The sequence below is a fragment of the Cebus imitator genome, unplaced genomic scaffold, assembly GCF_001604975.1.
Source record: "Cebus imitator isolate Cc_AM_T3 unplaced genomic scaffold, Cebus_imitator-1.0 Scaffold280, whole genome shotgun sequence".
Taxonomy (NCBI): Eukaryota; Metazoa; Chordata; class Mammalia; order Primates; family Cebidae; genus Cebus; species Cebus imitator.
In genome coordinates, this window is record NW_016107595.1 from 1,021,746 (window position 1) to 1,038,836 (window position 17,091).

General features: G+C 51.7%; 1 protein-coding gene and 1 pseudogene across 5 annotated transcripts in view; one reads left to right on the top strand and one right to left on the bottom strand.

The window, feature by feature from the left end:
• The first annotated feature begins 12,104 nt into the window (after positions 1–12,104).
• LOC108284616 lies at positions 12,105–13,366 on the top strand (annotated as a pseudogene).
• Positions 13,367–13,477: 111 nt separating this feature from the next.
• The window catches only part of HAUS8 (HAUS augmin like complex subunit 8), a 30,015-nt gene continuing 26,401 nt past the window's right edge, over positions 13,478–17,091 (bottom strand). For 4 of the 5 annotated variants that reach the window (XM_017501210.2, XM_017501209.2, XM_037728746.1 and 1 more), the window contains 2 exons: positions 16,636–16,777; positions 13,478–13,926 (listed from right to left, as the gene is read on the bottom strand). In XM_017501210.2, coding sequence (XP_017356699.1) covers positions 13,623–13,926; positions 16,636–16,777 — 446 coding nt within the window. In that variant the 3' untranslated portion in view covers positions 13,478–13,622. The remainder of the gene's footprint in view (positions 13,927–16,635; positions 16,778–17,091) is intronic. The other variant, XM_017501211.2, reaches the window with a different exon arrangement.

Sequence of the window (17,091 nt, forward strand, 5' to 3'; positions counted from 1 at the left end):
CCTGCCTACCTCACCTGGGGACTATCTATACCCACCAGCCCACCTCACCTAGGGCCTGTCTACACCCGCCTACCTCACCTGGAGGGCCATGTCTCTGCCCACCTCACTTGGAGGCTGTCTATAACAGTGCATCTTGCCTGGGGACTGTACATCCATCCACCTCACCTAGGAATTATCCATACACACCCTGGGGCCATGTCCCCACCCACCTCACCTGGGAGCTACCTAGACTCACCCACCTCACTGTGTCCCTATAGGGTGAGCACAGGTGGAGGGCAGGGAGCAGCCCTTTTTACCTGCACCCAAGCCCTTGGTGTAGCTCTGAGTCAGACCCTCCCTGGCACGGCAGTCTGGTGGCTGGCACCGTGTCCTGCCTCTTAGGCTGCATCTGAACCTGACCATCCCTTCTTAGAGGCTTCCGTGACATAAGAGCAGGAATGCGACCTTGGATGGCACCGGGATAAGAAAACTGAGGCCCTGGCCAGGTGCGGTGGCTCACACCTGTAATCCCAGCACTTTGGGAGGCTGAGGCAGACGGATCATCTGCGATCAGGAATTTGAGACCAGCCTGGCCAACGTGGTGAAACCCCATCTCTACTTAAAATACAAAAATTAGCTGGGTGTAGTGGCAGGTGCCTGTAATCCCAGCTACTCGGGAGGCTGAGGCAGGAGAATTGTTTGAACTTGGGAGGCAGAGGTTGCAGTGAGTCGAGATCATGCCACTGCACTCCAGCCTGGGTGACAGAGCAAGAGTCGGTTTAAAAAAAAAAAAAAGAAGGAAAAGATAAATTAAGCTCAAGCTAGGCGCCATGGCTCATGCCTGTAATCCCAGCACTTTGGGAGGCCAAGACGGGCGAATCACGAGGTCAGGAGATCAAGACCATCCAGGCCAACACAGTGAAACCCTGTCTCTACTAAAATACAAAAAACTGGCTGGGCGTGGTGGTAGGCACCTGTAGTCCCAGCTACTTGGAAGGTTGAGGCAGGGGAATCGCTCGAACCCAGGAGGCAGAGGTTGCACTGAGCTGAGATTGCGCCACTGCACTCCAGCCTGGGTAACAGAGTGAAACTCGGTCTCAAAAAAGAAAACTGAGGCCCAGACACGATTCAGCCCCCAGCAGACACCCTGGCAAGCTCTGCTTTCTGGGCAAGCAGGCTGGAAATAAAAGCACCACCGTGAACGCCCTGGCCTGCCTCAGCTCTGCCAGCAGCGTCTGCCCTGGAGAAGACGCCAGCTCAGTGCCAGAAATGTTCCAGGACACAACCTGGCCCAGGCAGAAGCTGAGGATCCACCAGCCTGTGAGCAGCTCCAAGCACACGCTGGGGGCTAGAGAGGGGGCTCCACACCCGCTGCTCCCTGTGGGTGGCCTCGTCCAGCCCCGAGGGAGGCCTCTGTCTACTGGAGCTAAGCCTGGGGACGGCCACTCCGGCCAATAGCCTGTCCAACCCAGGTGTAGACAGCCCCGGGTGAGGTGAGCAGGCACACTGGTGAGCTGAGTGGGTACATGGCCTGCGAGGTGAGGTAGACAGGTATAGACAGCCCCCAAGGTGAAGTGAACAGGTGTAGACAGCCCCTGGGGAGGGTAGACAGGCACACAGCTCTTCAGGTGAAGTGGGTGGGTGCACGGCCCCCCTAGGTGAGATGGATAGACAGGTGTAGACAGTCCCCAGGTGAGGTTAACGGGGACATGCCCCCCCAGGTGAGGTGGGCAGGTATAGATAACCCCCAAATGTGGTGATCACGTACAGACAGGCCCCAGGTGAGGTGAGGTGTAGGTAGCCCCTGGGTAGGGTGGGCAGGGGCACGGCCCTCCAGATAAGAAAGGTAGGTGCCCCGCCTGTACCCTAAGCAATGGGTTTTATATTGTGAGCTTTCAGGGCTCGGCGCAGTGAAGTGACTCATGCCTGTAAGCCCAGCACCGTGGGAGGCCGAGGTGGGAGGATCACTTGAGCCCACGAGTTCAAGACCAGCTTGGGCAACATAGTGAGACCTCATCCCTAAAAAAAATAATAATAAAATAAAAATATATTGTGAGCATTCAAAATAAAAAAGAAAGGTAGGTGCATGGCCCCCTAGATGAGATAGGTGTAGAAATCCCCCAGGTGAGGTGGACAGGCGTAGAAAGTCCCCAGGGGAGGTGGACAGGGGTAGAGAGCCCCCAGGTGAGGTCGACAGGCATAGAGAGACCCCAGGGGAGGTGGACAGGCGTAGAGGGCCCCCAGGGGAGGTGGACAGGCGTAGAGAGCCCCCAGGGGAGGTGGGCAGGCATAGAGAGCCCCCAGGCAAGGTGGACAGGCGTAGAGAGCCCCAGGCGAGGTGGACAGGCGTAGAGAGCCCGAGGCGAGGTGGATAGGCGTAGAGATCCCCCAGGCGAGGTAGACAGGCGTAGAGAGCCCCAGGTTCGGTGACCACTTCCTCCCCTTCTTTCCTGCCATCACCAAGTGTCTACAGACACCGCCCCCCAGGCCAGTATACCAGGCGCTGGACGCTAGCCCAGCCCTCAGTGGCTCCCAGTATTTCCGCAGATCAGTTCTAAAGAGGTGTGTTCTAGAACCTTTGACGTCAGGGCTCACCCCACAGGGCACCAGCAGGGACGGGAACCCAGGAATGTAAAGCCAGCCCTGAGCCTGGACCTAGTCAACGCTCCATAAATGGCAGCCTAGGGACACTGGGGCCAGGCAGCCCGAGAGTGGGAGGGGCCGGCCCCAGGGCTGGGGCATGGTGGCAGGCGTTTGCAGGAGAGGACATTTGTCTCATCGCTTGTTCATGCAAAGTTTCCAAGGCTCCCTCACCATTCAGCTCCCCAGGCCCCCATCCAGCCCCCAGCTTCTGCCATCCCTGCCCCACCCCAGGACTTGGCCTCTCATTGCCCTGTGAGCCTGGCTGGCTCATTCCTGCCTCCCTAGCCAGTGGCCCCTCCCCTGCCTCGGCTCCAATAATCTTTGGCTCTGGAGGGCCCCCACACACTGCCCCTCCTCCAGCTGTCTTTTTTGGGGAATATAATTGGGGTAGAATTTACATACCACAAAGTTCACCCAGTGAAAGTACGGATTTACTACAGTACAGTATAGATTTTTTACTCTAGATTAACTATATAGATTTACTATGCTTTCATTGGGTGAACTTTGTAGTATGTAAATATTGTGGTATTTACTGTTGATTAAAATCTATTTAATCGTTAGATTTTCATATACTTAACAGTTGTGCAACCATCATCACTTCTATCTCATTCCAGAAGATTTCATCCCCACAAAAGGAGACCCTGTCCCCATCAGCAGTCACTCCCCATGCCCCCTCCCCCGGCCCCTGGCAGCCACTCATCTGCTTCCGGCCTCTATGGATTTGCCTGTTCTGGGCATTTCAGATCAAAGGAATCTCACACTCTGTGGCCTTTTGTGACTATTTTCTTCCACTTGGCATCATGATTTTTGAGGTTTGGTTCTGTTTTTCAGACAGGGTCTCACTGTCACCCAGGCTGGAGTGCAGTGGCATGATCACAGCTCACTGCAGCCTTCATCTCCCGGGCTCAAGCGATCCTCCCACCTCAGCCTCTCAAGTAGCTGGGACTCCAGGTGAGCACCACCACACCAGGCAAATTTTATGGTTTTTGTAAAGACAGGGTCTAGCTATGTTGCCCTAGATATATTTTTGTAAAGACAGGGTTTAGCTAGGTGGGGTGGTTAGGTATAGTCAGCTCCCAAGTGAAGGGGGTCCTCAAATGCCGGGGCTCAAGCGGCCCTCCCTCCTGAGCCTCCCTAAGTGCTGGGATTACAGGTATGAGCCACTGCACCAGCCTTATTTGGTTTTTGTATGGGTCTGCTTTATTTTTCTGATATTGGTCTTAAGTTCTCCAATTTCTCTCCTCCCATTCTCCATTCCTTTCCAATCAGGCTGTTTCTCTTCCTCCTGTCACTTCCCTGAAACTGATTTCATCCACGTTACCAATGATAGACAATTCCCTTAATTGTATGTTCTATTTATGTGCCGGTTTTGATTAATGAGAAGCACTGGACACAGCTCTCTTTTTCTTTTTTTGATGGAATCTCATTCTGTCGCCCAGGCTGGAGTGCAGTAGCGCGATCTTGGCTCACTGCAACCTCTGCCTCCCAGATTCAAATGATTCTCATGCCTCAGGCTCCTGAGTAGCTGAGATCACAGGTGCTCACCACCACACCAGTTAATTTTTGTATCTTTATTAGAGACAGAGTTTCACCATGTTGGCCAGGCTGGTCTCAAATTCCTGGCCTTAAGTGATCCACCTGCCTCGGCCTCCCAAAGTGCTGGGAATACAGGTGTGAGCCACCATTCCCAGCCTTTTTTTTTTTTTTTTTTTTGAGATGGAGTCTTGCTCTGTTGCCAGGCTGGAGTGCAGTGGCGTGATCTCAACTCACTGCAACCTCCGACTCCCTGGTTCATGCAATTCTCCTGCCTCAGCCTCCCGAGTAGCTGGGATTACAGGCATGCGCCATCCTGCCCAGCAGGATTTGTGTATTTATTTTTGGTAGACATGGGGTTTCACCATGTTGGCCAGGATGGTCTCGATCTCCTGACATCGATCGCCCACCACGGCCTCCCAAAGTGTTGAGATTACAGGCGTGAGCCACTGCGCCCAGCACATTCCCATCTTAATTGGCTTCATGATTGCAGGTGTACTTTGGTTCAGCAACTGCCAAGGCCCACCAATCTGCCTCGAAACTCCATGTATCTGCCTTCTCCCATCCTGTGGTCCCTCACGCCAGGTGTGGAGGGTGACAGTCCTAACAGCCTCCTGTCCCTGAATCCTGACAGTACCTCTTGCTGCAACTTCGGGGGGCTGGCACAAATGCTCCTATCCCAGTTCAGCCCTGGACCTGAAGGCCAGAGATGGAAAGACCCCAGCTGGGCTTTCCAGCTCCCCAGGGGAAAGTTTGGTGCCAAAAGGAAAATATTTACATGGTTTGTAAGTTGAGGTATCCCCCCGCAAAAGTGATTCAAAGGACAGTAAAGATGGAAAGCCCGTGTCGCGATGTGGGCCGTGCCAAGCCGCACAGCAGGCGCGGTCCCGGAGGACTCTTTAGGGAACTGATGGATGTGACCCGCCGACCCTTTTGTTTTCGAAATCACCAAACATCTGCTGAGTGAGCTGATTCCTGGCCCGTTTTGGGAATGTTCCCAGGCTGGGTTGTTGAGGAAGCACAGTGCGAGGGTGGAGGGCACTCTGGAGGCTGTGACTGGGCCAGAGCTGCTTTGCTGTGTGCGTGGAGCAGGGGGCGTGGTGGGGGGGGTGTTCGGATAATCTCCAGGGTCCTTTTCAGCAAGAACACACAAGTCATTTTTAATCCATCAAAAAGAGGAAAAGAGACAAAATGCAGTTAATGAACACTCCTATACCATGCTGTGATGAAATGCTTTTAAAAGTCACACGAGGCTGGGCACGGTGGCTCACGCTTGGAACCCCAGTACTGTGAGGATCACTTGAGGACAGGAGTTTGAGACCAGCCTGGGCAACATAGTGAGACCTCATCTCTACTAAAAATAAAAATCAAAAAATTAGCTGCGTATGGTGGTTGCACCTGTAATCCCAGCTGCTTGGGAGACTAAGTCGGGAGGTTGCTTGCGGCCAGGAGTCTAGCCTGGGTGACAGAGTGAGAGTGGGGTGGGGGGGCAGACAGGGAGGGAGAGAGGGAAGGAAAGGAAAAAGGCTAGCTAGCTAGCTGACACCAGGCTTCTGTTGTGAATTAAGTGTTTTTTTTCTCACCCACTGCAACTCAGATCACCATGCCTGGCACAGATTTATCAGAAGGCATCTGCAGGCCGGGCGCGGTGGCTCACACCTGTAATCCCAGCACTTTGGGAGGCCGAGGCAGGTGGATCACCTGAGGTCAGGAGTTCGAGACCAGCCTGTCAACATGGTGAAACCCTGTCTCTACTGAAAATACAAACAATTAGTCCGGCATGGTGGTGGGCGCCTGTAATCCCAGCTAATCAAGAGGCTGAGGCAGGAATATCACTTAAACCTGGGAGGCAGAGGTTGCAGTGAGCCGAGGTCATGCCATTGCACTCCAGCCTGGGCAACAAGAACAAAACTCCATCTCAAGGGAAAAAAAAAAGGGGGGGGGGGGCATCTGCAGAGGTTACAGGGAAATTCCTGGGAAAAAGAAAGCAGCCCAGTTGAGAAATCTTCTTTTGCTCTCAAGTGAAAAACCAAGAAGGCCAGGCACAGTGGCCCACGCCTGGAATCCCAACACTTTGGGAGGCTGAGTCAGGAGGGCCACTTGAGGCTGAGAGTCTGAGATCAGTGTGGGTAATAGACAGAAACCCCAGTCACTAAAAAATATTTTTAAAATTCACTGAATGCGGTGGTACACACCTGCAGTCCCCTGATAGGAGGCTGGGACAGGAGGATCACTTCAGCACAGGACTGCAAGGCCGAGCTGAGCTAGGATGGCACCACTGCACTCTGGCCTGAGCAACAGAGTGAGATTCTATCTCAGAAATAATCAAAAATTGAAAAATAAAAGCCAAAGGAAAACGAAATGGGTCTTTCATGCAAATGTGAATCAGAACTTTCCAAATCAGCAGAGAGAGGAGGAAAAAGAACCACAGAGGACAAGGAGGAAGGAGTGCTGGCCTGGGTCCCTGGTGCTGGGAACCAGCTCGACGCCAGGACACACCAGGCACAGCCAATCCCTCGTGGGTCCGCAGCAGGGGCACCCCGGGATGATTATGGGGTCCTCCTAGGGAGAGCTCACAGTCCCAGCCAAGGCTCCTAATTGCCCGGGGTCAGTGGGTCGATGAGCTAATCCTCCCGAACACATCACGGGTCTCTGCCATCACTGAGGGGAGCTTCCAGAACTCCCTGGAACCTAATCAAGTCCAATTAACCAAAAGGCAGGAATGTGGGCTGGGACCTCAGCAGGGCTGGAGGGCTTCTCGGCAGGAGACCGGACTGGCCCAGAGACTGTCTCACTTGTGGGAAACAGACCCCAGGTCCCAGCCCCGTCCAGAGCAGGGAGGGAAGGAACCCAGGCTCAGGCCAGTGGGGTCTCTGTTCAGCGGGCCTTTGGGCTGTGGGATCCAGATGCAGGGACACCAGCCTTGCTGGTTAATTTCATGTTCTGCTCACAGACGCATGAGAATTTAAAAGCCACATGTCAGGCAGACGGAGGAGGACAGATATTGTGTGATTGCATTTACAGGCGCCACGGGGAACAGCCAATTCCTAGAGACGGAAAGTAGAAGTGAGACTCCCAGGGGCTGGGGGAGAGGACTGCAGACGGACTGTTTCAAGGGCCGGGAGTGATGAAAAATGGGGGGTGTAGATAGTGGTGCTGGTTGTACACGCGGGGAATGCATTTAATGTCACTGAATTGTACCTTCCAAGTGGTTAACATGATCAATCATGTAGAGTTCTTTTTTGTTTTTGTTTTGAGACAGAGTCTCGCTCTGTTGCCCAGGCTAGAGTGCAGTGGTACAATCTCAGCTTACTGCAACCTCTGCCTCCCAGGTTCATGTGATTCTCCTGCCTCAGCCTCCTGAGTAGCTGGGATTACAGGCGCGTGCCACCACACCCGGCTAATTTTTGTATTTTTAGTAGAGATGGGGTTTCGCCATGTTGGCCAGGCTGGTCTCAAACTCCTGACCTCAGGTGATCTGCCCCCCTCAGCCTCTCAAAGTTTTAGGATTACAGGCGTGAGCCACTGGGCCTGGCCCATGTAGAGTTTACTACAACGGCAAAGAAATAAAGACTTTCAGTTTGAAAGTCGCATTTAACCATTTAAGGAAATTAGTTCACGAAATGTGTAGCTTGATTTATTAGTTACATGGCAGTGTTTAAATATTCGGGAAAACAGGCAGAGCATGGTGGTTTACACTTGTAATTCCCAGCACAGGGACTGTCTGGGGGACTAACCCTAACAGGCCAGGTGATGGTCAGAGGGTTGAGACTTACACCCTGCCCCAGATGACGCTGGTGCAGTCCCCACCCAGGGTCTCAGGTCTGGGGACACACCCCTCCTTTAAGTGCTACCTGCCACTATTGGGAGTCTGTGCGAGATGTAACTCTCTATTCCTTGAAAAGGTAAGTGCATGGCCGGGCATGGTAGCTCACGCCTGTAATCCCAGAACTATGGGAGGCCGAGGTCAGGAGTTCAAGACCAGCCTGACCAACATGGTGAAACCCTGTCTCTACTAAAAACACAAAAATTAGCCGGGTATGGTGGTGCATGCCTGTAATCCCAGCTACTCAGGTGGCTGAGGCAGGAGAATCGCTTGAACCCAAGAGGCAGAAGTTGCAGTGAGCCGAGATTGCACCACTGCACTCCAGCCTGGGTGACAGAGCAAGACTTCATCTCACAAAAAAAAAAAAAAAAAAGAAAGAAATTCTCCCACCTCAGCCTCCCCTGCAATTTTTAATGTTCAGTTTATTAAGCATTCCCATCTAGCAAGTACATTTCGCCAAATATTTAAACATTGTGTGCAACTCATAAAACAAACTATACATTAATGAACCAATTTCCTTAAGTGGTTACCTGCTGATTGCAAATTTAGAGTCAAACTCTTTTTCTTGCCATTGTAGTAAAATATACATGATACTGATCATGTCAACCACTTGGAAGGTACAATTCAGTGACATTAAATGCATTCCCCGCGTGTACAACCAGCACCACTATCTACACCCCCCATTTTTCATCACTCCCGGCCCTTGAAACAGTCCGTCTGCAGTCCTCTCCCCCAGCCCCTGGGAGTCTCACTTCTACTTTCCGTCTCTAGGAATTGGCTGTTCCCCGTGGCGCCTGTAAATGCAATCACACAATATCTGTCCTCCTCCGTCTGCCTGACATGTGGCTTTTAAATTCTCATGCGTCTGTGAGCAGAACATGAAATTAACCAGCAAGGCTGGTGTCCCTGCATCTGGATCCCACAGCCCAAAGGCCCGCTGAACAGAGACCCCACTGACCTGAGCCTGGGCTCCCTCCCTCCCTGCTCTGGACGGGGCTGGGACCTGGGGTCTGTTTCCCACAAGTGAGACAGTCTCTGGGCCAGTCCGGTCTCCTGCCGAGAAGCCCTCCAGCCCTGCTGAGGTCCCAGCCCACATTCCTGCCTTTTGGTTAATTGGACTTGATTAGGTACCAGGGAGTTCTGGAAGCCCCCCTCAGTGATGGCAGAGACCCCTGATGTGCTCGGGAGGATTAGCTCAGCGACCCACTGACCCCGGGCAATTAGGAGCCTTGGCTGGGACTGTGAACTCTCCCTAGGAGGACCCCATAATCATCCCGGGGTGCCCCTGCTGCGGACCCACGAGGGATTGGCTGTGCCTGGTGTGTCCTGGCGTCGAGCTGGTTCCCAGCACCAGGGACCCAGGCCAGCACTCCTTTATCCTTGTCCTCTGTGGTTCTTTTTCCTCCTCTGCTGATTTGGAAGGTTCTGATAACCTTACCTAATTACTTCTCTAATAACGACCATAACTCCAAATACAATCACATGCTGAGGGACTGTGTTACAACCTCCACATATGAATTTTGGGGAGACACAGCTCAACCGATACTCTTCCCCATTTACAGAGGAGATGATGACAGCTCAGAGAGGGGAAGTCATTTACCCAGGTCACACAGCAAAAGGGAGTAGGAGAAATGTCAAACATTTACCGGGTGCCAGGCTAGATTTCAAAACTGTGTTTGTCTTACTTGTTCATTTTGCCAGTGTCCATTGTGCCAGATGCAAATTCAAATGAAATGCACTGATGGGGCCAGGCGCGGTGGCTCCTGCCTATTAATCCCAGCACTTTGGAAGGCCAAGGCAGGCAGATCACTTCAGGTCATGAGTTTGAGACCAGCCTAGCCAACATGGTGAAACCCCATCTCTACTAAAAATACAAAAATTAGCTGGGTGTGGTGGTACACACCTGTAGTCCCAGCTACTCAGGAGGCCAAGGCAGAATTGCTTGAACCTGGGAGGTGGGGGTTGCAGTGAGCCATCATGTCATTGCACTCCAAGCTGGGTGACAGAGTGAGATTCTGTCTCAAAAAAAAAAAAAAAAAAAAGCACTATGGAAGGCTGGCTGAACCAAAGAGACTGCCTCAGGTCCCTCAATATTAAACGGCCCCAAACAAATCTGCTGCATTTGCCCCAGTCTGTAAAAATTTTAAAAGCTGGAAGGCAGACATTGCAACATGAAACCCAATCTGGACTCACTGAGGACAACGAGGCAGATTTGTCAAGACAAACAATTACACAAGGGGCTGGACGTGGTGGCTCACGCCTGTAATCCCAGCACTTGGGAAGGCTGAGGTAGGCGGACTGCTTGAGGTCAGGAGTTCGAGACCAGCCTGGCCAACATGGTGAAATCCCATCTCTACTAAAAATACAAAAATTAGCCAGGTATGGTGGTGCGTACTTGTAATCCCAAGTACTCAGGAGGCTGAGGCAGGAGAATTGCTTGAATCTGGGAGGTGGAGGTTACAGTAAGCCAAGATCATGCCCCTGGCACTCCAGCCTGGTCGACAGAACAAGACTCCGTCACCTCAAAAAAAAAAAAAAAAAAGCCCACAGGGGCTCCATTTGTAGCAGGAACGGCAGAAAACAAACCTCTCAAACACTGAACTGAGGAAGGAAGTGGCTTTTTATTCGGCCGGGAGCTGCAGGGGGCTAAAGCCTCATTCACCTGTGTTGCCTAGGCAAGGAATTCAAGACCAGCCTGGGCAACACAGGTGAATCTCGAGCTCCCCAAGAAGCAGCTTCTTTCCCTTTTTAGGGGCTTATGACTCTAAAGGGGGAGCAGAGGTGAAACCCTGGTATTACCCACCGGCCGGGCCGGGCAGCTCACCTCACAGTCTTTGGCTTTCATTGATTTGCTAATTTACATTTGGCACAGGCGGAAAGCAAAGGGGAAGGGTTACTGGAGCCGAACAAAGGCAGTAAATTACTTGGTGGCAGATGCCACTTTAAGGGGGGGTTTGGATTGTGCAAACATGGAGGACATGACCTAGTTCTGGGCTCTGGCTGGTAGTGATAACATTCTTTGCAACTTTTTCAAGGCTTATAGATAGCTGGGAACTGAAAAGGGCGTTATCTTCCCAGTCCTTAGGCCTCATTATGGCCTGGTCGGTGGCGTCAGCAAGCCGCTTGACCATGGATTCTTTTATTTTTACCGTCCTTCTCATCCGGAGGGAGGAGGTGGAGGCCTGTGAGGAGAGACGGGGAGGGGGGTCTCCCCTCTCACTTTGACCTTCCCACCATGTGAGGAGGACACAGTGAGAAGTCAGCCAATTAGGAATCAGCGTCTCACCAAACCCCAGTTCTACCAGCACCTTGAACTTGGAACTTCCAGCCTCCGGAAGTGAGAAATCAACTTCTCTTTCTAAGTCACGTGGTCCGTAGCATTTTGTTACAGCAGCCTGGATGGACTGAGACAGTGGGATTGCGGTAGAAATTTGGATGAAAACTGGGGCCAGGCCCCATGGCTCATGCCCCTAATCCCAGCACTTTGGGGGCCTGAGGTTGGAGCATCACTGGAGCCCAGGAACCCAAGACTACCCTGGGCAACACAGCAAGAGTGAGACGCCCCTGCCACACCAAAACAATTTTTAGCCACATATGGTGGTGCATGCCTGTGGTCCCAGCTACTCAGGAAGCTGAGGTAGGAGGATCACTTGAACTCAGGAGGTCGAGGCTGCAGTGAGCCGTGACTGCACTGCTGCACTCCAGCTCAGAAGACAGCAAGACCCTGTCTAAAAAGCAAACAAAGGCCGGAACCCAGCATTTGGTGAAGGTCTGGGACGCTAGGACCCAGCAGTCTCTCCATGCTGCCAGCGAGTCACGGACCCAGCAACCTCCTGAAGCTGCAAGCAAGGCAGGGACCTGGCAGTTTCGTGAGGCTGCCTGGGACCCAGTTACCAGCTTACAAAAGCATCTCAGGCCCTAGACCCAGAGCCAGTCAGGGGTTAAAGTAAAAGCCCCCTACTTTGCCCCAGAAGCTGGGGTGGTGGGGAGGATGATGTGGATCGTTTTGGTTTTACCCACTGTCGAATGTTTGCAAACACAAATGAGTTCTAATAAACAATTGCATTTCTAGCCTTTTTGTGCCCCCTAGTGCTGCTGGGCCTGCGGGTCTCTGTTCCGCAGGATGGGGTTTGTTAAAGTTGTTAAGAATAAGGCCGACTTGGCCGGGTGCAGTGGCTCACGCCTGTAATCCAAGCACTTTGGAGGCCAAGGCAGGCGGATCACCTGAGGTCAGGAGTTCAAGACCAGCCTGACCAACATGGTGAAACCCTCTCTTAAAAAAAAAAAAAAAAAAAAAAAAAAAAAAACGCCCCCCCAAAAAAAAAAAAAAAAAAAAAAAAAAAAAAAAAAAAAAAAAACAAAAAAAAAAAAAAAAAAAAAAAAAAAAAAAGGATAAGGCCTACTTTAAGAGATACCAAATGAAATTTAGAAGACAAGAGGGTAAAACTGATTACTATGCTCGGAAACGCCTGGTGATACAGGATAAAAATAAATACAACACACCCAAATACAGGGTGACAGTCTGTGTAACAGAGATATCATGTGTCAGATGCTTATGCCCGTATGGGGGGATATGATAGTCTGCGCAGCATATGCACACGGACTGTCACAATACGGCACGAAGGCTGGCCTGACAAATGATGCCGCGGCGTACTGTCCTGGCTGCTGCTGGCCCGCGGGCTTCTCAACAGGTTTGGCACGGACAAGATCTATGAGGGCCAAGTGGAGGTGACTGGTGATTAACACAACATGGAAAGCACTGATGGTCAGCCAGGTGCCTTTACCTGCTATGTGGATGCAGGCCTTGCCAGAACTACAACTGGCAATAAAGTTTTTGGCGCCCTGAAGGGAGCTGTGGATGGAGCCTTGTTATCCCTCACAGTACTGAATGATTCCCTGGGTAGGATTCTGAAAGCAAGCAATTTAACGCAGAAGCACACCATGGGCCAGAATGTTGCAGATGACACGCACTACTGAATGGCAGAAGATGAAGATGCTTACAACAAACAGTTCTCTCAACACATAAAGAAGGGCGTTAACTCCAGACATGATGGAGATGTATAAAAAGTTCATGCTCCTATACGAGAGAATCCAGTCTATGAAAAGAAGCCCAAGAAAGAAGCTAAGAGGAAGAGGTGGAACCGCCCCAAAATGTCCCTTGCTCAGAAGAAAGATCAGGTAGCTCAAAAGAAGGCAAGCTTCCTCAGAGCTCAGAAGCAGGCTGCTGAGAGCTAAACCAAACAATTTTCTATCAGGATTTTTCAGATAAAGACAATAAACACACGAACAACAACAACAAAAACGATTTACATTTCCAAATAATTAATTTAAAAAATGAACTATGTCCACTCAAGGGCCAATTCTTAACTTGCTGTCCCACAACCACCCTCGTGACTGAAGGACATGAAATAATCATGACAGCGGGATACTCAGCATGTCGTGGGGGTCCTAAATTTCCAGACCAGTCACTCAGAAGAACTGGAGACAACACAGGTCTTCCAACCGGCCCCCTCATAGAAAACGAGGGCTTCAACTGCAAAATGGGTTTATTTTTTAAGAATCAAACAAGATTATCACATTAAAAAACGGCTCCAGTGCTAGGGTAGTGTATAAAGTGCTCAAGTGTCCTGAATGTCACGAGTCACCCCAAGTCCCTCCCTGAGTGAGCGGCAGAGGACGTGGCTTCTCCCTGGCTGCTTGAAGAAACGTCTTCCCTTGGGCTGATGAATGTGGCCTGAGTAGGGGCTGATGAGGCACCAGGGGTGTCGTCCTCAGACAGGGGTGTGTTCTTGGGTGCTCCCCGAGATTCTCCGCAGGTGGTGTCTTGATTGAAATACCACTGGCTAGGAGGTGCCAGGCCCTGACCCTCTTCCCAGACTTCCTGGTTTGCCAAGGCTGCCTCTTTGCTCGCCTCTGCGGAGAGTTCCAGCACCTGGGCGAAACTCCTGTCAAGGATCAGAGAACCAATAACGGCTTCCGCCCTCCGAGGTGAAGCGCACGTGTGTGGTGAACGAGGGGCTGCCACGTGCGGATTTTCACATGCCCCACGTGCTCAGTGGAAAAGGGCCAGCACACAAGACCTGTCTGAAAAGACTCCATCAGGGAAGCCCCCAAGAACAGCACCAGGCACGAAAGGAAAGACTCATTCATCCAAGAAATGTTCAGGGAGCTCAGTGCTGTGCTGCCGCTGTGGCTGGAATATCCGTCCCCTCCCAAACTCCCATTAAAAATGAATCCCGGCCGGGAGCAGTGGCTCACACCTGTAATCCCAGCACTTTGGGAGGCCAAGGCGGGTGGATCACCTGAGGCTGGGAGTTCGAGACCAGCCTGACCAACACGGAGAAACCCCATCTCTACTAAAAATGCAAAATATTAACCAGGCATGCCGGCACATGCCTGTAATCCCAGCTACCTGGGAGGCTGAGTCAGGAGAATCACTTGAACCTGGGAGGCTCAGGTTGAGACGAGCTGAGATCATGCCATTGCACTCCAGCCTGGGAAACAAAAGTGAAACTCCATTTCCAAATTAAAAAAAAAAAATTAATTCCCTGGCCGGGCGAGGTAGGATTAAAGTGCTATAATCCCAGCACTTTGGGAGGCTGAGGCAGGCAGATGACTTGAGGCCAGGAGTTCAAGACCAGCCTGGGCAACATGGCGAAACCCCATTTCTACAAAAAATTTAGAAAAAAAATTAGCTGGGTGCAGTGGCGCACGCCTGTAGTCCTGGCTAGTTGGGAGGCTGGGGCAGGATGACTGCTTGAGCACAGCAGGCAGAGGTTGCAGTGAGCCAAGACTGCGCCACTGCACTCCAGCCTAAGCAATGAAAATGAAGCCCTGTCTCAATAATAATAATAATAATAAATAATAATCATAAATAATAATAATCCCCAACTGTGGCAGCAGCGAGAGGTGGGGCCTGAAAGAGCTGACTGGGTCATGAGGGTACCGCCGTTCATGGCTCAGTAAGTCATCCCGGGAGTGACACTGTGGCTTTATGACCGTTAGGTGTCCTGAACGGATCCATGGCCACCCACAGGAGGAAGAAATCCCACAGAGGGTGGCGGCTGTTTTGCATGAGTCCTTGTCCAATATTTTAGGCAACTCAGGAAAAATTTAGCACAGTAAGGAAGAGACAAGATTCTCTTCTGAAGAGGTGGAGAAAAGCTCATGGCTAGAAATCTCCCGGGGGGAGGTAAAAAAAAAAAAAAGGGGGGGTCTTGATGGGTTTGGGGGGCTGGACCCATAAGGATATGCACTCTGTGTAAGCCACCACACAGTCCTTTAAGATCTGGGCTATTTCTATCAATCAGAAGTTAAAGAAACATTCTCCTGGAACCTTACCCTGGAAGGCACTGAAAACACGAACACTGAAAACACGAACAGGGCTGTTCTGAGGGCGCCTGTGCTGCTGGGTTACTTTGAGGATGTGAAGGAGAGACGTGACACCCTTTCTCTTCCAGCTGCTGGAGAACTTCCATGGAATTTGTTTTTCTTTCCTGAGACAGGGTCTCACTCCATTGCCCAGGCTGCAGTGCAGTGCCACGACCACAGCTCATTGCTACCTTGACCTCCCTGGGCTCAGATGATTCTCCCACCTCTGCCTCCTGAGTAGCTGGGACCACAGGCATGCACTACCAAGCCTGGCTAAATTTTGTACTTTTTAAATAAAGAGGCCAGACACAGTGGCTCCTGCCTGTAATCCCAGCACTTTAGAGGGCTGAGGCGGGCAGATCACCTGAGGTCAGGAATTTGAGATAAGCCTGACCAATATGATGAAACCCCGTCTCTACTAAAAATACAATTAGCCGGGCATGGTGGCGGGCGCCTGTGATCCCAGCTACTTGGGAGGCTGAGGCAGGAGAATCACTTGAACCTGGGAGGTGGAGGTTGCAGTGAGCCGAGATCGTGACATTGCACACCAGCCTGGCAACTCTGTCTCAAAATAAATAAATAATAGAGACAAGGTCTTACTATGTTGCCCAAGCTGGTCTTGAACTCCTGGCCTCAAGTGATCCTCCCGCCTCGGCCTCTCAAAGTGCTGGGATGACAGCCATGAGCCACCTCGGCCAGCCTTTCCGTGGATTTTTTCTGGGTTGGCTGTGAGCTCTTTTGCTCTCTTCGTCCCCCTGCTCTGCTTGAGTCTTACCCTGTGAATCCAGGACCCGACTTGTAGCATATTTGATCCTCATTTCACCTAGAATCCCCATTAGCTCTAAAATGACTCAGGTGAGCTAGAAAAGGGACATGAGCTTGGCATGGTGGCGCACACCTGCAGGCCCAGCTACTGAAGAGGCTGAGGTGGGAGGATCACTTGAGCCCAGGAGTTCGAGACTGCAGTGAGCTGAGATCTGCCACTGCATTCCGGCTTGGGTAACAGAGTGAGACCCTGTCTCCAAAAAAAAGAAGAAAGAAAGAAAGAAAAAGGAAGGAAAGGCAAGGCGGGTGCTGCTGGATGATTCTGTCATCCACAATACGGATGACAATGACACCTGCTGGCCATTCTTGTGTCGTGCAACGGCTAGGAAGAGAGCAGCTCTCGGGACTGAACCTCCTCTGAACCCCAAGAGGAACTCGGCACCAACCCAAAAGTGCAGCCACCAACAGCCCTGAGCAAACAGAGTACCGCCTTTCTCTTAAAGCATTTTCTGAGATACCTTCGGAGCTCGAGGTCCTTTTTCACCATCACGTCCTTGAGTTCGCTCAGTAAGTCCAGCATCTGCACATTTTCTTCTGACTTGCCAACGTCAAGTTCTCCCAGGAGACGCTGAGTAGTCGTCAGTTCACGCTGCAGGGCGTCTGGAGGGGACAAAGGATGGTGAGGGTTGGATTGCATGGTGCCCCAAGCACGGCGTGCTCAAGTGGAGAGGCCCACAGGCTGCTCCCGTGCGGGCTCAGTTATCGTGCTAGAACCGTGGAGAGCGCACGGAAAGAAGAGGAAGCCACGAAGACATTCAGGCCGGGTGCCTTCTCTGTCCCACGGTCTGCAGTTGTGGGACAGGCATGTCCACCATCCAGGAGGGCATTGGAACAGAACTGAAATGTCACTGTGGTGTCCTCAACAGAAACCAATGCCAATGCGAAAAAGGCTGTGCTGTGCCAGGGAGAATGCC